At 47.6% G+C, this 18311-nt stretch overlaps 1 protein-coding gene across 13 annotated transcripts in view; it reads left to right on the top strand.

Annotated features, from left to right (window-relative positions):
* MKNK1 (MAPK interacting serine/threonine kinase 1) overlaps window positions 1–18311 on the top strand; it is a 46297-nt gene that overhangs the window by 25256 nt on the left and 2730 nt on the right. For 6 of the 13 annotated variants that reach the window (XM_007978879.3, XM_007978874.3, XM_007978875.3 and 3 more), the window contains 8 exons: window positions 2265–2344; window positions 3903–3976; window positions 6604–6708; window positions 10271–10326; window positions 13646–13741; window positions 15598–15792; window positions 16816–16980; window positions 18166–18209. In XM_007978879.3, coding sequence (XP_007977070.1) covers window positions 2265–2344; window positions 3903–3976; window positions 6604–6708; window positions 10271–10326; window positions 13646–13741; window positions 15598–15792; window positions 16816–16980; window positions 18166–18209 — 815 coding nt within the window. The remainder of the gene's footprint in view (window positions 1–2264; window positions 2345–3902; window positions 3977–6603; window positions 6709–10270; window positions 10327–13645; window positions 13742–15597; window positions 15793–16815; window positions 16981–18165; window positions 18210–18311) is intronic. The other 7 variants (XM_007978887.3, XM_007978886.3, XM_037999325.2 and 4 more) reach the window with 3 other exon arrangements.

Below are 18311 nucleotides of genomic sequence, written 5' to 3' on the forward strand. Positions count from 1 at the left end.
GCATGGTGCACGCCTGTAATCTCAGCTACTTGGGAGGCTGAGGCAGGAGAATCCCATGAACCCAGGAGGTAGAGGTTGCACAGTGAGCCAAGATCACACCACTGCATTCCAGCCTGGGCGACAGAGCAAGACTCTGTCTCAAAAAAAAAAAAAAAATATATATATATATATATATATATAAGCTGAGTGTGGGGGCATGTGCTTCTAATTCCAGCTACCTGGGAGGCTGAAGTGGGAGGATCACTTGAGCCCAGGAGGCAAAGGTGAGCCAGGATTGCGCCACTGCACTCCACCCTGGACAACAGAGGGAGACTCTGTCTCAAAAAAAAAAAATTGATATATCTGTCTAAATGTGGTAAAAACCACAAACATAAACTGATTTTCAAAGGTTTAAATACATTTATGGATGAGAGGTTTATTTCTTTAAGGTTGGATAATAGGAGAAAAACCTGGCCCTTCCTCCACATCCCCCCTGGCATCTTTGGGGCAAACACTGGACTCTGGCTTGGTAATTCCTTGGTTTCAGCAGTTCTGCCCATGTTTCTTCTCTCCCCTACTCTTTCAAAGCTCCCTAGAGATGGGCTACTTCTCCCAACATGGCTCTACAATATTTAGCTTATTACAGCTTTTCCTATAGACACCCAACTGATCCTAGAGTCTCAAGGTTGGAATGGAATTTCAAGATAACCTGACACTGAATTTCCTCTATGACTGCCCAGATAGTTGTCCATGTTCCACTCCCCCATCTCTAATAGCAAGAGCCTGTTACCTCCTCAGAGAAGACTGTGCTGTGGAAAACTTGCCTGCTAGAAAGTTCTTCATGACTTTGATCTGAAATGCTTGGGGAATGAAGTTGAATCACTTCTGTTCCCCAGCACTACACCTCTCTACTCAGAAAATGGGCCCACTGTGGTTTACAGTCAAAGACTTTTTTAGAAAAGTACAGTTGATCATGGATGTCTGTGCCGCATCGTATTGGAGAAGTCTGAAGTCTCAAGGAAGAGGATGTCATTGTGCTGCCCACTGTGCACGCTGGAGCTGTAAGGCGGGGCTAGGCTCTGCAGATTTGCCCACAGGCTCGGTGTGCAGTGGTTTGAGGCTCCAGATAGGTCCAGAGAGCTTTGCAGAGGCAGCCAGTCCCTCCGGAAACCACCCTCCCATCTGTTGGCTTATCTGTTCCTTCAGTCAGCATTTGCCAAGCATCTCAGGTAAAGGTGTGGAGGGGGAGCAGCCCACGGTGTCACAGGAGAGACAAAGCCTCCAGGTCCTCGAAGAAGTTAGAGCATCTGAGCAGGTGTGAGATAGCAAGGGCTTCGGAGTCAGCTCTGGACTGAGGGCAAATGTTTCATACCTCCCTATCTTTCGATGTTGTCATAATGGTCAACTGAGATTGTGTAAATGAATTATTATTATTGTTTATTTATTTATTTATTTTGAGATGGAGTCTCACTCTGTTACTCAGGCTGGAGTGCAATGGCACAATCTCGGCTCACTGCAACTTCCACCTCCCTAGTTCAAGTGATTCTCCTGCCTCAGCCTCCTGAGTAACTGGGATTACAAGCACCCACCACCATGTCCGGCTAATTTTTTTGTATTTTTAGTAGAGATGGGGTTTCACCGTGTTGGCCAGGCTGGTCTAGAACTCCTGACCTCAGGTGATCCACCCACCTCGGCCTCCCAAAGTGCTGGGATTACAGGCATGAGCCTCTTCACCCGGCCATAAATAAATCATTTAACACAGTGTCTGCCAAAGAGTAAGTTCTCAGAAGAGGAAGAGCCTACTTCTGCCAGGGGGATCATGGAGGCAGCTTCTGAGCTGGGTGTCAAAGCTTTAGCTCCTCCCCACCGTGTCCTCCATCAACCTTTCTCCCTCCAGCATGAGAAGATCCTTCAGTAGACACAGTAAATGCTTACCCTTAAGGCGGATAAGAGATGCCCACAGGAGGAGGAGCTGAGTAAGGTAGCTCTTTGTCTAGCCGGCTGCCTCAGTCTCCCCTGGGCAGCTGGGGGCAGCAGCCTCATTCACTTCCTTGGTGGTGTGCTTGGCCAGAGTGGAACAGGCTCAGCTGGGCTGGAAAGCCCTGAGGCCAGTCTGGTGCTTTGCCAACAGAGCCACAGTGCTGGTGTCACCAAGGCCTAGGCCAGACTTCTGCTGGACACTGGATGTGGCCTGAGGATGGCCTTGCATTCTCCCAGAGGGCTCCTGCCAGGGGGCTGTTTTGAAGTCAGGCGGGTGTACATGACAGATTTTATTCTTCCCACAGATCATCGAAAAACAAGCAGGGCACAGTCGGAGTAGGGTGTTTCGAGAGGTGGAGACGCTGTATCAGTGTCAGGGAAACAAGTGAGTATCGTGTGATTGTCGCTGCTTCGCTGGGGGGACGCTTGGCCACAGAAGAGGAGGCTATTTCTTACTATCTCCTGGCCCCAGCATTTAGCTCTCACTCTTGTCCCCACAAGGCAGGTACCTCCTTCCACCTTTCAGTATTAGGGAGAGAAAGGAAAAGCAGCAGTAACATCTAAGGAGTTATTGTGTCTTCTGAAATACTGTACATATCAGCAGTTCGGGCAAGTTAGAAGAACGAACCATCTGAATCAGTGGTTGTTGGGGGAAAATGGGGTTTTATTTCTTTTGGTACCTGTGGAAACCAGGTTGACTGAGTGTTGCCTGGTAGAAATCTTTAAGGACTTGCCCTTAATACCAAGATGAGGAGAACTGTTAAGAATATTTGCTGCAGTTTCTACTCCCAGAATATTTACGTATGTGCAGATACCACTAAGATTCTGGAACCTTGTCTAGCACTCCTTCTAGATAGCTGGGTCCAGGTCATCTCTAGCCTCAGTTCATTCTGCCCACCACCAGCTCCAAATGAGCAGCTCTCCCAGCGTGGCTTTAAATCAGGGTCACCTCTAAGACTCCACTTCCCCCTCTCTCCCTCCATGGCAGGGTCAGCAGGGAGCCAGTGGCCTGGTATTGATGGCTTTGCCATTAAGCTTGGAGGATGGGGGCTGCTGTTGATTTAACTCCAGGCACTGCCTTCACAATCTTCTTTCAAATGAGGCCATTTTGTCCATCTTATTTGGACGCCTTCACACTAGTAAAAGCCTGGTATCTCCCAAAGTAGTCGGCATTTTTTTTATGAGAGACAGATTTTTATTTTCAGCCCTGCAGCTTCTTAGTTCAGCATTAGAGACTCTACTTGGTTTATTTTATTCTTTAAAAGAAAAAAAGCCCCCAACACCTCCAATATCCAGGCTGGTGGCTTCCCTATTGAGTATAAGACGACCTTGTTGGCGGAGCACTGAAATACTCGGGCAGACAGAGAGTGCTCACCGGGGAAGGCCACAAGTGCTACGGTGGCCGGGAACGCGGCCGTTTCATTAAGCAGCGCTTAGCAGTTAGGGTCTAGCGGTGCCCACGTTAGGCCCCAAGTCTATTTGACAGATGTTTCCATTTTCTCCAGGCAATGTAAATACTGCCCTGTGATTTATGGGCAAGAGGGAGGGCAAGTAATTATTTGCTGCTTGCCTCCAGGACACACACCTACTATTCAGTGTTATTAGCCGCAATTGCTTCCAGTCGGCTGCAGATTTTATTCAGTTTAATGTGACCGGGACTTTTTTATAACTCTACCTAGTGGGTTTTAGGGCTGGGGTTTGACAGCACAGACTTGGTGAAAACACCAGAGACTAAACATTATGGAAAGATAAGGTGACCTGAATCTTGCTAACACCATTGGCTGCTTCCACACGCGGGTCTTTAATAAGCATTCTGATTTCAAGCTGATTTCTGCCCCACTGCCAGGTGTTGTATATTTTTTTCATTGGATATTTGTAAGTAGACTTTAATATATAATACCATTTCCCCCCTTTTCCCTCTCCTCCTATTTTCCCTATTTAAGGAACATTTTGGAGCTGATTGAGTTCTTTGAAGATGACACAAGGTTTTACTTGGTCTTTGAGAAATTGCAAGGAGGTACTTACCGTTGAGTATGTGTGTGGACTTCTGATTAAGACCCAGGGTGGTGATCATCCATCATGAATCCCAGAGACTTCCAAAACGAGTCAAGCTAATAAAAAGGATGAAGGACTTAAAAACTGCCCTTGATTTGGGAGAAGGGAGGCCGGAGGGAAGGATGATAATTAGCATTTTGCAGAGCTTAGAATGTCACCTGTGTGGGTATTTTATAAATGCCTTTTCATTATAATAGGAGTCATATATAGATACACTTAGTCATCGATTTATCAATCCCATTTTGACATGTTCACTATTTAACTACATTAATTATGGGGTAGAAGCTCTCAAATACATTGTGAAGTCTAGAAAGGCTAAAACAGAGGAGAGGAGGGTCCTATTGTTTGGGACACAGACCCAGGATAGAAGGGAAGCCTGAGAATGTGCCATCCTTCAGATAGAAAGATGCCATCACACACAATCACTGGGGTGTATACTTAAGTTGCTTTTCTGACATAATGAGGTGGGGCAGAGAAGCCCTTTCCCTTCCCAGCACTCCCCCAATCTTAGGGCACACTTGCAAGGATGTCTGGAGCTGCATGGAGGGCCACATGGAGGGGCTTGGTGGCTGAGGGAGCATGCTTTAGAAACCAACACAGCTATGGCTTAAGTCTTGCTCCATCACTTACCAGCCATATGTGATCCTGGGCCAGTCACTTAACCTTTTCCAAACAATATCCCCTTCTATAAAATAGAGATATTGATAGCACCTACCTCACTGGGTTGCTATGAATATTAAATGAGATAATTCATGTGAAATGCTTAGCACAGTGTCTGGTAGGCACCGAGGGCCCAATAAATGTTGGCTGCTAATATTATTAAAACAATTTGGTATGCTGGAGGCTGTCTTAGAATTATGTAGAGTAGACCAGGTACGGTGTGGCTCACACCTATAATCCCAGCACCTTGGGATGCCAAGGCGGGCAGATCACTTGAGGTCAGGAGTTCAAGACCAGCCTGGCCAACATGGTGAAACCCGTCTCTACTAAAAATACAAAAATTAGCTGGGCGTGCTGGCACATGCCTATAATCCCAGCTACTCAGGAGGCTGAGGCAGGAGAATCGCTTGAACCTGGGAGGCAGAGGTTGCAGTGAGCCGAGATCACACCACTGCACTCCAACCTGGGCAACAGCGCGAGACTCCGTCTCAAAAAAAAGAAAAAGAATGTAGAGCATTACTCTCTGCTTTTCCTTTTACCAAATTTGAAAACGAGGCTCACTATAGCAGAGCAAGCTAGGACCTAGTCAGGAGCCGGTTTTCTGGGAATGTTCCCTAGCACACTGGGATCCGTTGTTTAATCTGGCAAATGAACAGTCTTTGGCAGTTCTTCCCCTTCTCTCATGCTCTCCCCATCCCCCCAAAAAAAACAGTAGACACATGCCATTTTTAGGACACAGAGATAATACCTGCAGCCCAGAAATACTGGCTTCTAGTAGTAAACGTAGACCACATGAAGCCAAGCCGCATGTTCCTGCCTGTGTCTGCCCCTGCAGCACCCAACAACACATGACTGACTGTTAAGTACATGTTTGAAATGCTGCATGCAGATGGGATCCTCCGTCGCCATATCAGTAAACTTAATGTAGCTTACTGAGGCCAGACCCAGTGTGGTTGGCTCAAGAGAGTCCATCCCTGCAGCAGTCAGACCACAAGTCCTGCTGGGGGATGTCTGCATAGACTCTGAAGCCTAACTGCCCTGGGCCTAAGTCCTAGCGTCACCCCTTACTGGTGCGTAATCTTGGGCACATTCCTTGACCGTTTTTCTTTTTGGCTTCAGGATCCCCCTCTGTAAAACGAGGATAAGTACACTACCCATTTTGTCCAATTGTGGTGAGAATAAGACAGTTTATTTCAAGAGTATTCCATAGCACATGGTACTAGTAACTACTCAGTAAATGTTAGCCATTGCCAACAAAACAATAATCAATGGGAACACTCAGGAGGAAAACCCATTTTCCCCCCTTTTCCCAGGCCTTTACATGTCTGGCAAGGGTGTGGCGTTTCCATTTGAAATTTTGTGCTCTTGTTTGCATCAGAGATCAGGTGCAGGGGAGAAAATGCTGCTACAGAGAGTCCACCTCAGCTCCAAGTGCCTTCAGTTTTATTCCTTTTGATTGCAGAAGCCAAATCAGCCCCAGCATCATGAATATTTTTTGGCTCTATTTATAATTGTTCTCTCTCGCTTCTGAGCTCCTCATAGACAGGTACAGAAGAGAGCAGTGCAGTTTTGTTTAACAGACATACAAGCTGGTACCTCCTCTGTGCCAGGCCCCACACTTGGAGCTGGACAAGTAGTGATGAATAAGCGATGAATCCCCATGTCCCCACCCCAAGTTTTCCAAACTTGGGAAAACTTGGCCTCTAAGAAGTTATACGGCCAGGTGCGGTGGCTCACGCCTGTAATCCCAGCAGTTTGGGAGGCTGAGGCGGGCGGATCACTTGGTCAGGAGTTCGAGAGTGAGCTGAGATTGCACCACTGCACTCCAGCCTGGGTGACAGAGCGAGACTTCGTCTCAAAAAAAAAAAATAGAAGTTATACTTACTAGAGCCCAAAAAGGCATTCTTCTGTGTCCCCTCTGCTCCCCAGGTTCCATCTTAGCCCACATCCAGAAGCAAAAGCACTTCAATGAGCGAGAAGCCAGCCGAGTGGTGCGGGACGTTGCTGCTGCCCTTGACTTCCTGCATACCAAAGGTGAACCCAGCCTTTGCCTTGGTGGTGGGTTGGGCTGGCCAGCCTCTGGGTACCAAGGGAGGTGGTAGGCCAGGCAGAGGGCTGGTGCAGGAGATGGTGTGTCTGGAAGGCAGCTTGAGGTTTGAACACGCTCACCGATGGGAGTTGGGGGAGAAACAGTCCAAGATGGCTCCGAGGCTTCTGCTGCGAACGGTGGGTGGGTGGTGGAGCTGCTGAGCAGCATAGGGATACAGGAGAAAGAGCAGGGAGGAGAAAGAATCAATTTCACATTGAACAGGGTATGTGTGACTGTGTGTGGATGATGTTTCTTTTCTTAGATTCTTACCGTGTGAGGAATATAAAGCTCATACACAATATGACCTTCTTAATGTGAATATCTTGGTGTTATTCTTTCTAGTCTTTTAAAATACATCACCTCTGTCTCTTTTCAAAATTGGCACGATAGGATATACATAGTTTAATATATCTTGTTCACAGTAAATGAAAAATATATTTTTCTTTTTCCTTTTTTTCTTTTTTAGACAAGGTCTCAGTCTGTCACCTAGGCTGGAGTGCAGGGGCGCCATCAGGGCTCACTGCAGCCCCAGCCTCCCTGGGCTCCAGTAATCCTCCCACCTCAGCCTCCCAAGTAGCTGGGACTACAGGTGTGTGCCACCACGACCAGCTAATTTTTGTATTTTTTTTGTAGAGATGGAGTTTCCCTATGTTGCCCAGGCTGGTCTCAAACTCCTGGGCTCAAGCAATCCTCCTGCCTCAACCTCCCAAATTGCTGGGATTACAGGTGTGAGTCACAGTGCCTATCTTATACTTTTTTATTAACATGTACATTTGAGGTATCTGTTGAAGAGCACATTGGTAACTCACAGGTTACTAGATTTGATTTACACTTCAGGTTACAGTCCCTTTCCTATGACTGATTATTTAGGAACTTTTGTAGTGATTTAAATCTTTCCACACATTGTTTTTACATTTCCATAAATCCGTTTGACTATTCCATACTTTTTTTTTTAATTTGCCTAACAGCAGTACCCTGGAAAAAATGAATTCTGGTTTCACATGTCTTCTAGCTATGTGTTCTATCAGTAATAATGCCTACCCTATGGTGAGAATTTGAGATAATAGCATCATAGACTGTAGTTAACACTGTATAGCACTTGGTATGTACTAGGCACTATTCTAAGCCTTTTATAGATGAAAAATATGCACCTGTGTTTATATTGTATATGTGCAGCATAGATGGAGTATAGTTCCTGGTATGTTGTAGTTCTTCAATAAATACGATTTATTTCCTCCATCCTCACCCCTCTACCAGGAAGAAAGCATTTTTATTCCTAATATTCCCTTAAAGCATTCTGCCTGGTGGGGGTGGGAGTGAAGTGAATAACTTGTGACTTAGGTCTGCCCCCTCTCTGTTGTGGATGTTGGCCAGCCACATTGGTTGTGGGTGCCCGGGACCAGTGGGAGGCATGCTACTCACACGTTCCACCTGGTGCCCACAATCGGTGCAGAGAGTGTGGCCTGTGTCCAGGAGGTTCAGGTTCATGGAGCCCACCTCCCTCCTCCAGTGGCTGAAGAAGGTCTGCATACCAACAGTGCCCATGTTGGGGCCCTGACTTGCACCTAGGATGAAAACTAGAAGGGGGTGTCTGTGCCTTCCGCAGCATGATGAATAGCAGCAGCTCTGTTTCTGAAAGCTGGGATGCATAGAGGTAACACCTGCCTGACAAAGATTTACAGCTGCTCCCCAAGCTGCCTCTGTAGACTGCAAAACTGGGTCATGCTTTTTACAAGATCCACCCTTGGAGGGGGTGGTAAAGGCAGGTTTTATTATTTATTTATTTATTTATTTACAAGAATGCACTGAAGGGAACAGAGGCTGGTGGTGTCTTTGGAGTTCTGAGGCGCTTGTTAACATGTAGCTGGCCAGCTGCCCATGTGACTAGAAGTTGGAGGGGATGAAAAACGATTTCCAGCTGAACTTGGCTGTTTGCTAAATAACTTCACACGGGGAAGATGAATTGGGCAAGAATGGGTCAGCCCTGAAACAAGTTCCATACTTTTAAATACTGGACACATTGCAGCTCAACCTCTGGGAAATGAACCGGAGCAGCTCGATGGCTGCTGTGCTCACATGGCAGCGCCATTATTACAGCCTGGCTCTCTGAGTTCTCAGGCTGAGGGACGACTGGGCCATGGGCGCCTATTTGGAGAGTAAGGCTCCATGTGCGGCTCGTGATCCTTCTGTGGGAGCACTTGCTGTAATGGAAAATATCTTTCACTTTTAGTGCGGCGAGCTGCAGAGCAGTGCTACTCAATTTGTGCAGCCTGGACTGAGTTGCTCTGGGTTCTCGTTCAATTAGGTGACTGATGAAGTTACTGAGCTTGCTGGAGCTCAGGTTTTTCTTCTTTAGTGAAGTGCCTCCCGTGGCCTGGGCCAGGCCTTTGCCTTCTAGTCGGGAACTGGAGGACTGCTGAAAAAGTTGATCACTGAGGGAGTTTTAGTGAAGTAGATTTTGCTTTTCCCATCACCCCGAGAATCCGCTGCCGCTTTCCAGTACTTCCGAGCTGTAGCTCTGACTCTTGCTGAGCCTTCCAGCCCTGTCTCTGTGCTGCATGTGCTGTGGAAGGAAAGAGGAAAGGGAGGTTTCTGTGTCCACCAAAACACCATGGCCCTGAGTTAGTTCTTTGTCCCTTTCTTTGGTTGGAAGAGGGCTCTCCCCCAGGTGCCTTCTGGCCAGGTCAGCAGGTTAACCCCTCATGGACTAAGCTGCTATCTCCAGTCTCCTTCAGGAGTCCTGGCCAAAGTGCAAGGGTTTTCTCTTAAAAACAGCAACCCCGGTGGGCCCGGCGTGGCGGCTCACACCTGTAATCCCCATGCTTAGGGAGGCCAAGGCAGGAGGACTGCTTGAGGCCAGGATTTCAAGAACAGCCTGGGCTATAGTGAGACCCCATCTCTATTTTTAAAAACAAAAATAACAGCATCCTGGGGACAAAGCAGTCTTTGCTGTGCTGCTGGCAGGGCTGCCTTGGACATGCAAAGCAGGTGAGAAGGGAATCCGTCACTTTGGGAGATTTGGTAACTAATACTTGCTCCTCTGAACATTCAGAGACTCGCACTGAAGGAATTTTTTTTTTTTTCAATCGGCCACACAAGAAGAAATGAGGTAGAGCAGTTAAGCCCCTGAGATGCTCTTAAACAAGGCACTAATTATTTCTGCATTGCTGTTCCAAGCATTGCCATTTGCAGAGCTCTCTGCTCTGCATTAGGCCTTCTTCTTGGTGGTCACTGTGGTGCTGAGGGTTAGGCTGGCTGGGATTCATTTAGCCCTTCTTATCCCTGCCAGACTTCTAAACCCTCCTCTTCAAAAGAACCTGCAGAATCAACTGTGCTTTTGGTTTGTGTCTCTGGTTACTTCTGCCTCCTGCAGCTCGTTGATTTTTTAATGTACCATAATCAGGAATTAATCTGCGAACAACAGCATTTGGAAAAAATTAATTGTGTGTGGAATGTTGGATAATTATGTGCATATGTTAACCATTTTTTTGCTCTTTGTCATGTCAGGCATTGCTCATCGTGATCTGAAACCAGAAAATATATTGTGTGAATCTCCAGAAAAGGTACTTTGGGCCTGATTTGGAACGTTATAGTTTATACCTACCGAGGAAGCCATCCTTGCTTTCAGGATGGATTGTTAGCAGTTCCGTTGGCCTCAGGCACCAACTTGAACTGATCATCTTGGACATGTAAGAATGTTACACTTGCTGTGTGATGTTTCTGCCCATCCTCGTCCTTTCTTTGCTCTTGATCATCAGTGTGATTGATGTAAGCCTGAGAGTTTGGAAAATATATGAGACCTACACAAAATTAATATTTTCTAGTCCAGTGCACCTACCTTTATTCAGTTGATGTAAGTCGTGAAGACCTTTGTTTTGTTTTGTTTTGTTTTGAGATGGGGTCTCACTTTGTCACCCAGGCTGGAATGCAGCAGCATGATCACAGCTCACTGCAGCCTCAACTTCCCAAGCTCAAGTGGTCCTCCCGCCTCCACCTCCCAAGTAGCTGAGACAACAGGCATGTGCCACCACACCTGGCTAATTTTTGTATTTTTAGTAGAGACAGGGGTTTCACCATGTTGACCAGGCTGGTCTCAAACTCCTGAGCTCAAGCAGTCCACCTGCCTCGGCTTTCCAGAGTACTGAGATTACAAATGTGAGCCACCACGCCCAGCCAAACAACTTAATCTTATATGAGGCAGATCTCTCTAAGTAAATGGAAGTATATGAATTTGACAAATTCTGTGTTTATTAGGAGAGATTTAGGCCCTGGTGGTGCTGGGGCCCGTGTTCACTGCTCTGCATGTATATACATGTGTGTATTCAAGAGCATATATATTGTGGTCTGGATGAAGTCATGGCTCATAAATAAGAGGTGGCCTTGAATGAATGAGTCAGTCTGCTACTCACAACTCTTTTATGGGGAATAATAATGGATTCACTCAAATAAGATCTTGTGACTTCCTGTCATTGGTTCTGTCATAGAACTTGATAATTTATTATTATGATTACTACTGATAATTACAGTGAACATTTCTTGAATGTTTACATTGTGCCAGGCACTTATATTTATTTAGTGTTTATAAAATATCATGAGGTAGATACTATTATTACCTTCATTTTATGGACGAGGAAACTGAAACTCAAGTTAGGAAACATGGATAGCCAGTGAGCCATGATTACACCACTGCACTCCAGCCTGTACAGCAGAGACCCTGTCTCAAAACAAGAAAGTGAGGAAAGGAAAGGCAAAAGGGGGGAAGGAGAAAGAGAAGAATAATTGGGGCCAGGCAGTGGCTCAGGCCTGTAATCCCAACACTTTGGGAGGCTGAGGCGGGAGGATCACTTGAGGCCAGGAGCTTAGGAACAGCCTGGGCAACAAAGCGAGACCCCATCTCCACAAAAAATTTAAAAATTAGCTGAGCACAGTGGTTGCATGCCTGTAGTCCCAGCTACTCAGGAGGCTGAGGTAGGAGAATTGCTTGAGCCTAGAGTTTGAGGCCAGCCTGGGTGATATAGTGAGACCCCCGTCTCTTAAGAAAAAGAGAGGTTAAGTTTCAAAGGACATTATCTACCAAGAAAGTGAAAAGACAGTCTACAGAATGCGAGAAGATATTTGCAGATCATATATCTGGTCGAGGTTTAATATCCAAAATATATAAAGGATTCCTAAAACGCTACAACAAAAAGACAAACCAATTTAGAAATGGACACGGGACTTGAACAGACATTTCTCCAATTAGGTACACAAATGTCCAACAAGTACATGAAAAGATGCTCAACATCCTTAGTCATTAGGGAAATGCAAGTCAAAACCACAGTGAGATACCACCACATACTACTAGGTAGGCTGTAATTTAAAAAATGGAAAATAGTAAGTGTTGTTGAGGATATGGAAAAATTGTAACCCTTATACATTGCTGGTGAGATTATATAATGGTGCAACTTCTGTGGAAAAGTTTGGTGATTCCTCAAAGGCTAAACACAGAATTACCATATGACCCAGCAATTCCACTCCTAGGTATTACCCAAAACAATTGAAAACAGATACTTGTATACCAGTATTCATTACAGTATTATTCACAACAGCCAAAAGGTAGAAACAACTCAAGTGGTCATCAGCAGCTGAATAGATGAACAAAATGTGGTACATACATTCAATGGAATACTAGTCAGCCATAAAATGGAATGAGGTTTTGATACATATATGAACCTTGAAAACATTATGCTAAGTGAAATAAGCCAAACATAAAAGGACAAATATTGTGTAAATCTACTTATATGAAATATCTTGAATTGGCAAATTAATAAAGACAGAAAGTCTTTATTAATTCATAAAGTCAGATTGGAAGTTACCCAGGGCTAGGGGAAGAAAGAATGGGAGTTATGGCTTAATGCGTATAGAGTTTCTGTTTGGAGTGATGGAAAAGTTTTAGCAACAGATCGTGGTGATGGTTGCACAACCGTGTGAATGTACGTAGTTAATGCCACTAAACTGTCTACTTAAAAATGGCTAAAATCTTATATTTTATGCTTTATATTTTACCACTAATGAGAAAGGGGCTAAATGAAAAAGAAAAGAAGAAAAATAGAGAACAGGGGAGGGAGGAAGGAAGGAGAGAAAGAAGTCGAGGGACTTGCCCAGGCTTCCCGGCGAGGACATGGGTCTCAGAGAACCAGCATTTAGTTCACTCGCTGTGCTGCTTACACACCATGTAGGCCATTCTCATCCATTCTCATGTGTGCACCCAAAGTGCCCTCCTGGTTGGCTCCAGAGATGAGGCACCTGTCTGTGGTCTCAGGCACAGCATCCAGTTCTGGTGGACTTGCTTACTGTGTTGATGCCACCTACAGTGACCAACCATCCCAGTTTTCCCAGGTTTGAGGGGTTTCCTGGAACATGAGACTTTCTGTGTTTAGACTGATCAAGTCCCAAGCAAGCCACCCCAGACAAGTTGGTCACCCTAAGCCACCTGAGGCGGTCAGGGGTTTTACTGCAAGCTCCTTTGCACTCCACTGAATGGGCTGCAAGAAGTCTGTCTCTCAGGAGTGCATAGTAACTCCCCTAGCTGCTGTGCTGCAACCTGTACCATCGTTTGCCAGCAAGAGTTCCATTCTTACTTTGGTCTGAGTTCACAATCATCCGACACCAAATCGTCCACCCATTTTTCCCTTAGTTGGGAAATAAGAGAGCACAGGGAATAAGACACTTGGGAAGAAATCCTCAGGGGACTTCTTGTTAACCTCCGGAGAGCAAACATGACCTAATAAAACCAGCTGCGGCGTGACAGCCACTCAGCCATGCACTCATACAGCCATGCCTGGCTCCTCTTGCCCTGTAGTTTCTTATGTCTGTGACGCTGGCTTCTGTTTTCCTTTTCAGGTGTCTCCAGTGAAAATCTGTGACTTTGACTTGGGCAGTGGGGTGAAACTGAACAACTCCTGCACCCCCATAACCACACCGGAGCTGACCACGCCAGTATGTATGCTTCCTCTGGGCTCCTAAGTATTTGGAGTGTTTCCCTGACCCAGAGCTGGGAGGTCCAGAACAGAGGGTTAAGGATGGCAAACCAACTGGACCTATCTTCCTGCTGCCTGAGTGGTCATTTTGCTTACTGCTCTGTGTTCGTGGCTCTCAAGCCTCCCCTGACCCCTTAGTTGCTAATGAAACTGACACTTGGACTGTTAGTTTGGGGTGAGTCCTCTCTGCTGATGAAGAGACAAATTATAAGCACAGGCTGGCCATTTGCAGTGGCTCATGCCTGTAATCCTAGCACTTTGGGAGGCTGAGGTGGGCGGATCACCTGAGGTCGGGAGTTTGAGACCAGCCTGACCAACATGGAGAAACCCCGTTTCTACTAAAAATGCAAAATTAGCCAGGCGTGGTAGTGTATACCTATAATCCCAGCTACTTGGGCAGCTGAGGCAGGAGAATCGCTTGAACCCGAGGGGCGGAGGTTGCAGTGAGCCGAGATCGCACCATTGCACTCCAGCCTGGGCAACAAGAGCGAAACTCCATCTGAAAAAAAAAAAAGCACAGGCTGAACCCTGACTCCTGACCCAGGTGAAGACAGACCCTACTCCCAGGCCAGCGCTTTTGCATATGAGCATTTGGTAGTTCTGTAAGCCCCATTCCCACTGCTGAAGGCACAGCGCAGCCCCCTTGTGATGGGGGATGGGGAGCAGTCCTCCCTGACTGGACAGGATAGTCTCTCTGTGGTGGGAACTGTGAGGTCTCAGTCTATATGCACGTGGGATCGCTTGGCCAAGTTAGCCTGTTTGCTTCTCTGATTTCACATTTCATGACCAGATGGTGCTGCTTGGAGCTACTTCTTCCCAAGACATCTCTTGTACAACTAATAGAGTATAATTCTGATTCTTTTGAGATTTGTATGCTTCACAAGTAAATTTTCCTAATAACCCTTTTAAGACATGCCCTTAATATGCCTGTGTTGTATCTTATTCTAAACAACATTATCAGGAATGTTTATTAGCCTCTAACACACCGGGCTACCTTGTTTTCAAAGTCATTAACTCTAAATGCCAATAACAAAGAAAATATCCTTTCTTAAGAACACTTACCGTCTTTCAGTCAAATTAGTTTTGCAGGGTGTGTGGAGCGGGGAGGTGGTTCTTTCTTGGCGAGCCTGAAATAGTGAAGAGTGAAGCAAAAAGAATGTGTTTGATTCCTATCAGCTGTTTTCTACACAAGGGTGAGAGAAAGGAATATTGGATTCTGGTCCTAGGTGTGCCATTGATGTGCTCAAACAAATCCCTGTCCTGTTCTCGGCCTTGCCTTTGCCATCTATAAATGGGAGGGGTGGGAAGGTTGGATTTGTTCTAAGAGCTTTTCTAGCTTTGATGGTCTCGTAATTCTAAATTCTTACGCTTCCTGCTCTGAGCTAGCAGGGGAGCTTGGCAGGATTCACTTTAAGAAATCTTGCTGTGTGGAACTGGATCTCCCTCCAGGAGCCATATTCTTGGTGCATTTAAGTACCTGTACATGAAATATCTGTTTATAGGAAGCTGAGGCAGGGAGAGATTCCTGGAACTTCTTGGCCAAGGGTCTTTGCCTCCTGGAGGAGGAGCTGGAAGGATAAGGTGACCTGAACTGCTCCTCTGGATACTGGGGAATGATGGGGCTCAGTCTGCAGGTGCCTTGGTGGCATCAGGCAGCTCACTGGCTGGCCTTCCTGATGACTTCCTGCTCTGTCTCCCATCCTTCCAGCCTCCTGCTCCAGTCCCATCACAGTCTGCTCTCTGCCATCCCCTCTGCTGTAACTAAGCCTCTCTGTTCTCTGCCATCTCCCCCTCCCCCAACCCTGGCCCCCACAGTGTGGCTCAGCAGAATACATGGCCCCTGAGGTGGTGGAGGTCTTCACGGACCAGGCCACATTCTACGACAAGCGCTGTGACCTGTGGAGCCTGGGTGTGGTCCTCTACATCATGCTGAGCGGCTACCCGCCCTTTGTGGGCCACTGCGGGGCCGACTGTGGCTGGGATCGGGGCGAGGTCTGCAGGGTGTGCCAGGTGAGTGTGGCCCCAGGAAGCACTGCGTAGACCCTGCTTGGGGTCAGTGTGGTTGGGGGATGCCAAGCAGGACTGGGCTGGGAGAGCATTCCTGATCAGGATGGGGGCTCATAGTGCCCTCTCCCCGTCTTGTCAGGGTGGCCACAAGGTAAAATAGAGATATCTGACACTCTGATAAAATCAGACACTCTGCCCAGCTGGGAGCTCAGGGCAGGATTGTTAGAGAAGATCATGCCTGAACTGACTCTTTTTTTTTTTTTTTTCTTTTTTCTGAGACAGTGTCTCACTCTGTCGCCCAGGCTGGAGTGCAATGGCATGATCTTGACTCACTGCAACCTCTGCCTCCTGGGTTCAAGCGATTCTCCTGTCTCAGCCTCCTGAGTAACTGGGACTACAGGTGTCTGCCACCACATCTGGCTAATTTTCAGTATTTTCAGTAGAGACAGGGTTTCACTGTGTTAGCCAGGATGGTCTCAATCTCCTGACCTTGTGATCTGCCTGCCTCAGCCTCCCAAAGTGCTGGCATTACAGGCGTGAGCCACCGCGCCCAGCCCTGAACTGACTCTTAAAGGGTGCATCCTGCCCTGGGGAAGAGGGACAAGAATCACAAGTAGAAGGAACAGCACAGGCACAGACATGGACACATGAAATAGCTGGAGTGTCTAGGAAGGAAAAGTGGAGTAGTAGGTTGGTGGTAGTGGGAGATGAGGCCTGAGAGGTTCACAGAGAGTCCTCTAGGAAGAGCCAAGGAATTTGGGCTTTGTTCTGTGGGCAGTCTCCACTCATCACCCATCCAGCCCACCAAGGGCATATCATCCTGGCCTGCCAAGGGCATTCTGTATAGTTTGCTCATCTAGGGGATAGTGCGGGGTGAGTCTGGGAAGAGGCCCCAGTCTGTGGCATCCCCAAGCCATGAGCTGCAGCTACAGCTGAGATCAATTGAAGCTGGTTGATCAAAACAGTGACAAGCACATCCTGCCCATCCCCGGCAGTGTGGCCTCAGGAGGAATCTTTTGTACCTAGAACAAGCTGTTTGAAAGCATCCAGGAAGGCAAGTATGAGTTTCCTGACAAGGACTGGGCACACATCTCCAGTGAGGCCAAAGACCTCATCTCCAAGCTCCTGGTGCGAGATGCGAAGCAGAGGCTTAGCGCCGCCCAAGTTCTGCAGCACCCATGGGTGCAGGGGGTGAGTGACTCCCGGAAGGGGTGTTTTCCACCATTCCAGGCCTGTGGCATGGCCACAAGGAAGCTGTCATGCCAGCGAGTGCTGAGCACCAGCCTTGTGGCTGGCACAGCTGAAGCGGACAGCATCTATTCCTGTGTGTGTAGAGCGAATCACCTCCTCCTGTTACCCCAGACTGAGCCCCTTATAGGCCATAGACTTGGCTCTAACCTTGGCCACAGACTGAGCCCTAACACAGTCCTCTGGGGATTTGTTACCTGCAAGCATCCTGTTGTCATTTGAAGTCTGTAGCATCCTCCCCTTATATGGAAGCATCATTAGCTGAGAGCACCCAGAAGCGAGCGAGGCCTTGCTGCGCTGATTGGTGTGTGGCCGAGTTGGGGCACATAGGTTCTCCTCATGGTCTGGGAGTCTGGGTACAGCTGGCCTGAAAGGCAAATGATGGTATTTTTTCCCTAAGCTTAGAATTCATGTTTTCACTAGAAAACATTTTTTAGAATCCTCCTTGGCTACTCAGTACCTGACCTCTGCCCTCCAAGGGGTCTGCCAGATGCTCCCATGACTTACTGGTCTCCTTGGTGTGCCAGGCCCTGGCCAGCCTCAGCGACCCTACCAGTGGAAGGAGGCAAGCATTGGCAGCCTGTGTTACAGTCGGGGACCCAGTTGGAGTGTCTAAGTGGCTCATTCCCAGACCCATAAGTGAGCACCTACCACATGCCAGAGGGACAAGTGAGACCCAGTCCCTGTGTCGACGCTCTAGTGGAGAGAAGTAGACAAGGGGATAAGTTACAGCATAATAAAGGCTTCTAAACAGTGCTAGGGGCACAAAGGGAGCAGGACCCCACTCCCCATCCCGGGCCTGAGACTGAGGCAGGAAGGTGGCAGGGAAGGGGAAATGTGCGTCACAGGTGAAGTGACCCTTGAGCTGGGTCCTGGGGGATGGTTAGGACTTTGCCAGGCAAAGGGAAAGAGGGGCTTTGCATGCAGAAGCAGCTGTGCTGGGGGCTGCGACTGCAGATTATACCTTCCTTGCTCTGCTTGGAAGGCCTGACCCTGCAAGCAAGCAGAGCCGAGTCCCTGTGCTGGGCCAGCAGCCTAGAGTCACCTCCCCACTGCTGGCTTGGGTGGGGGCAGCTCTTGGAAGGAGGGAGCAGTGCTTTACCTACACATCTGTCCTTCCCATTCTAGCAAGCTCCAGAAAAGGGACTCCCCACGCCGCAAGTCCTCCAGAGGTAAATGCTCTGACCACCCCCACACCCTGCTCTTCCTCAAGCTCTCCGCCACCATGGGGGTGGAGGTGGGGCCCAGGGAGCCCATCTCTAGGCTCAAGTAGC

This window comes from Chlorocebus sabaeus, chromosome 20, assembly GCF_047675955.1.
Source record: "Chlorocebus sabaeus isolate Y175 chromosome 20, mChlSab1.0.hap1, whole genome shotgun sequence".
Taxonomy (NCBI): Eukaryota; Metazoa; Chordata; class Mammalia; order Primates; family Cercopithecidae; genus Chlorocebus; species Chlorocebus sabaeus.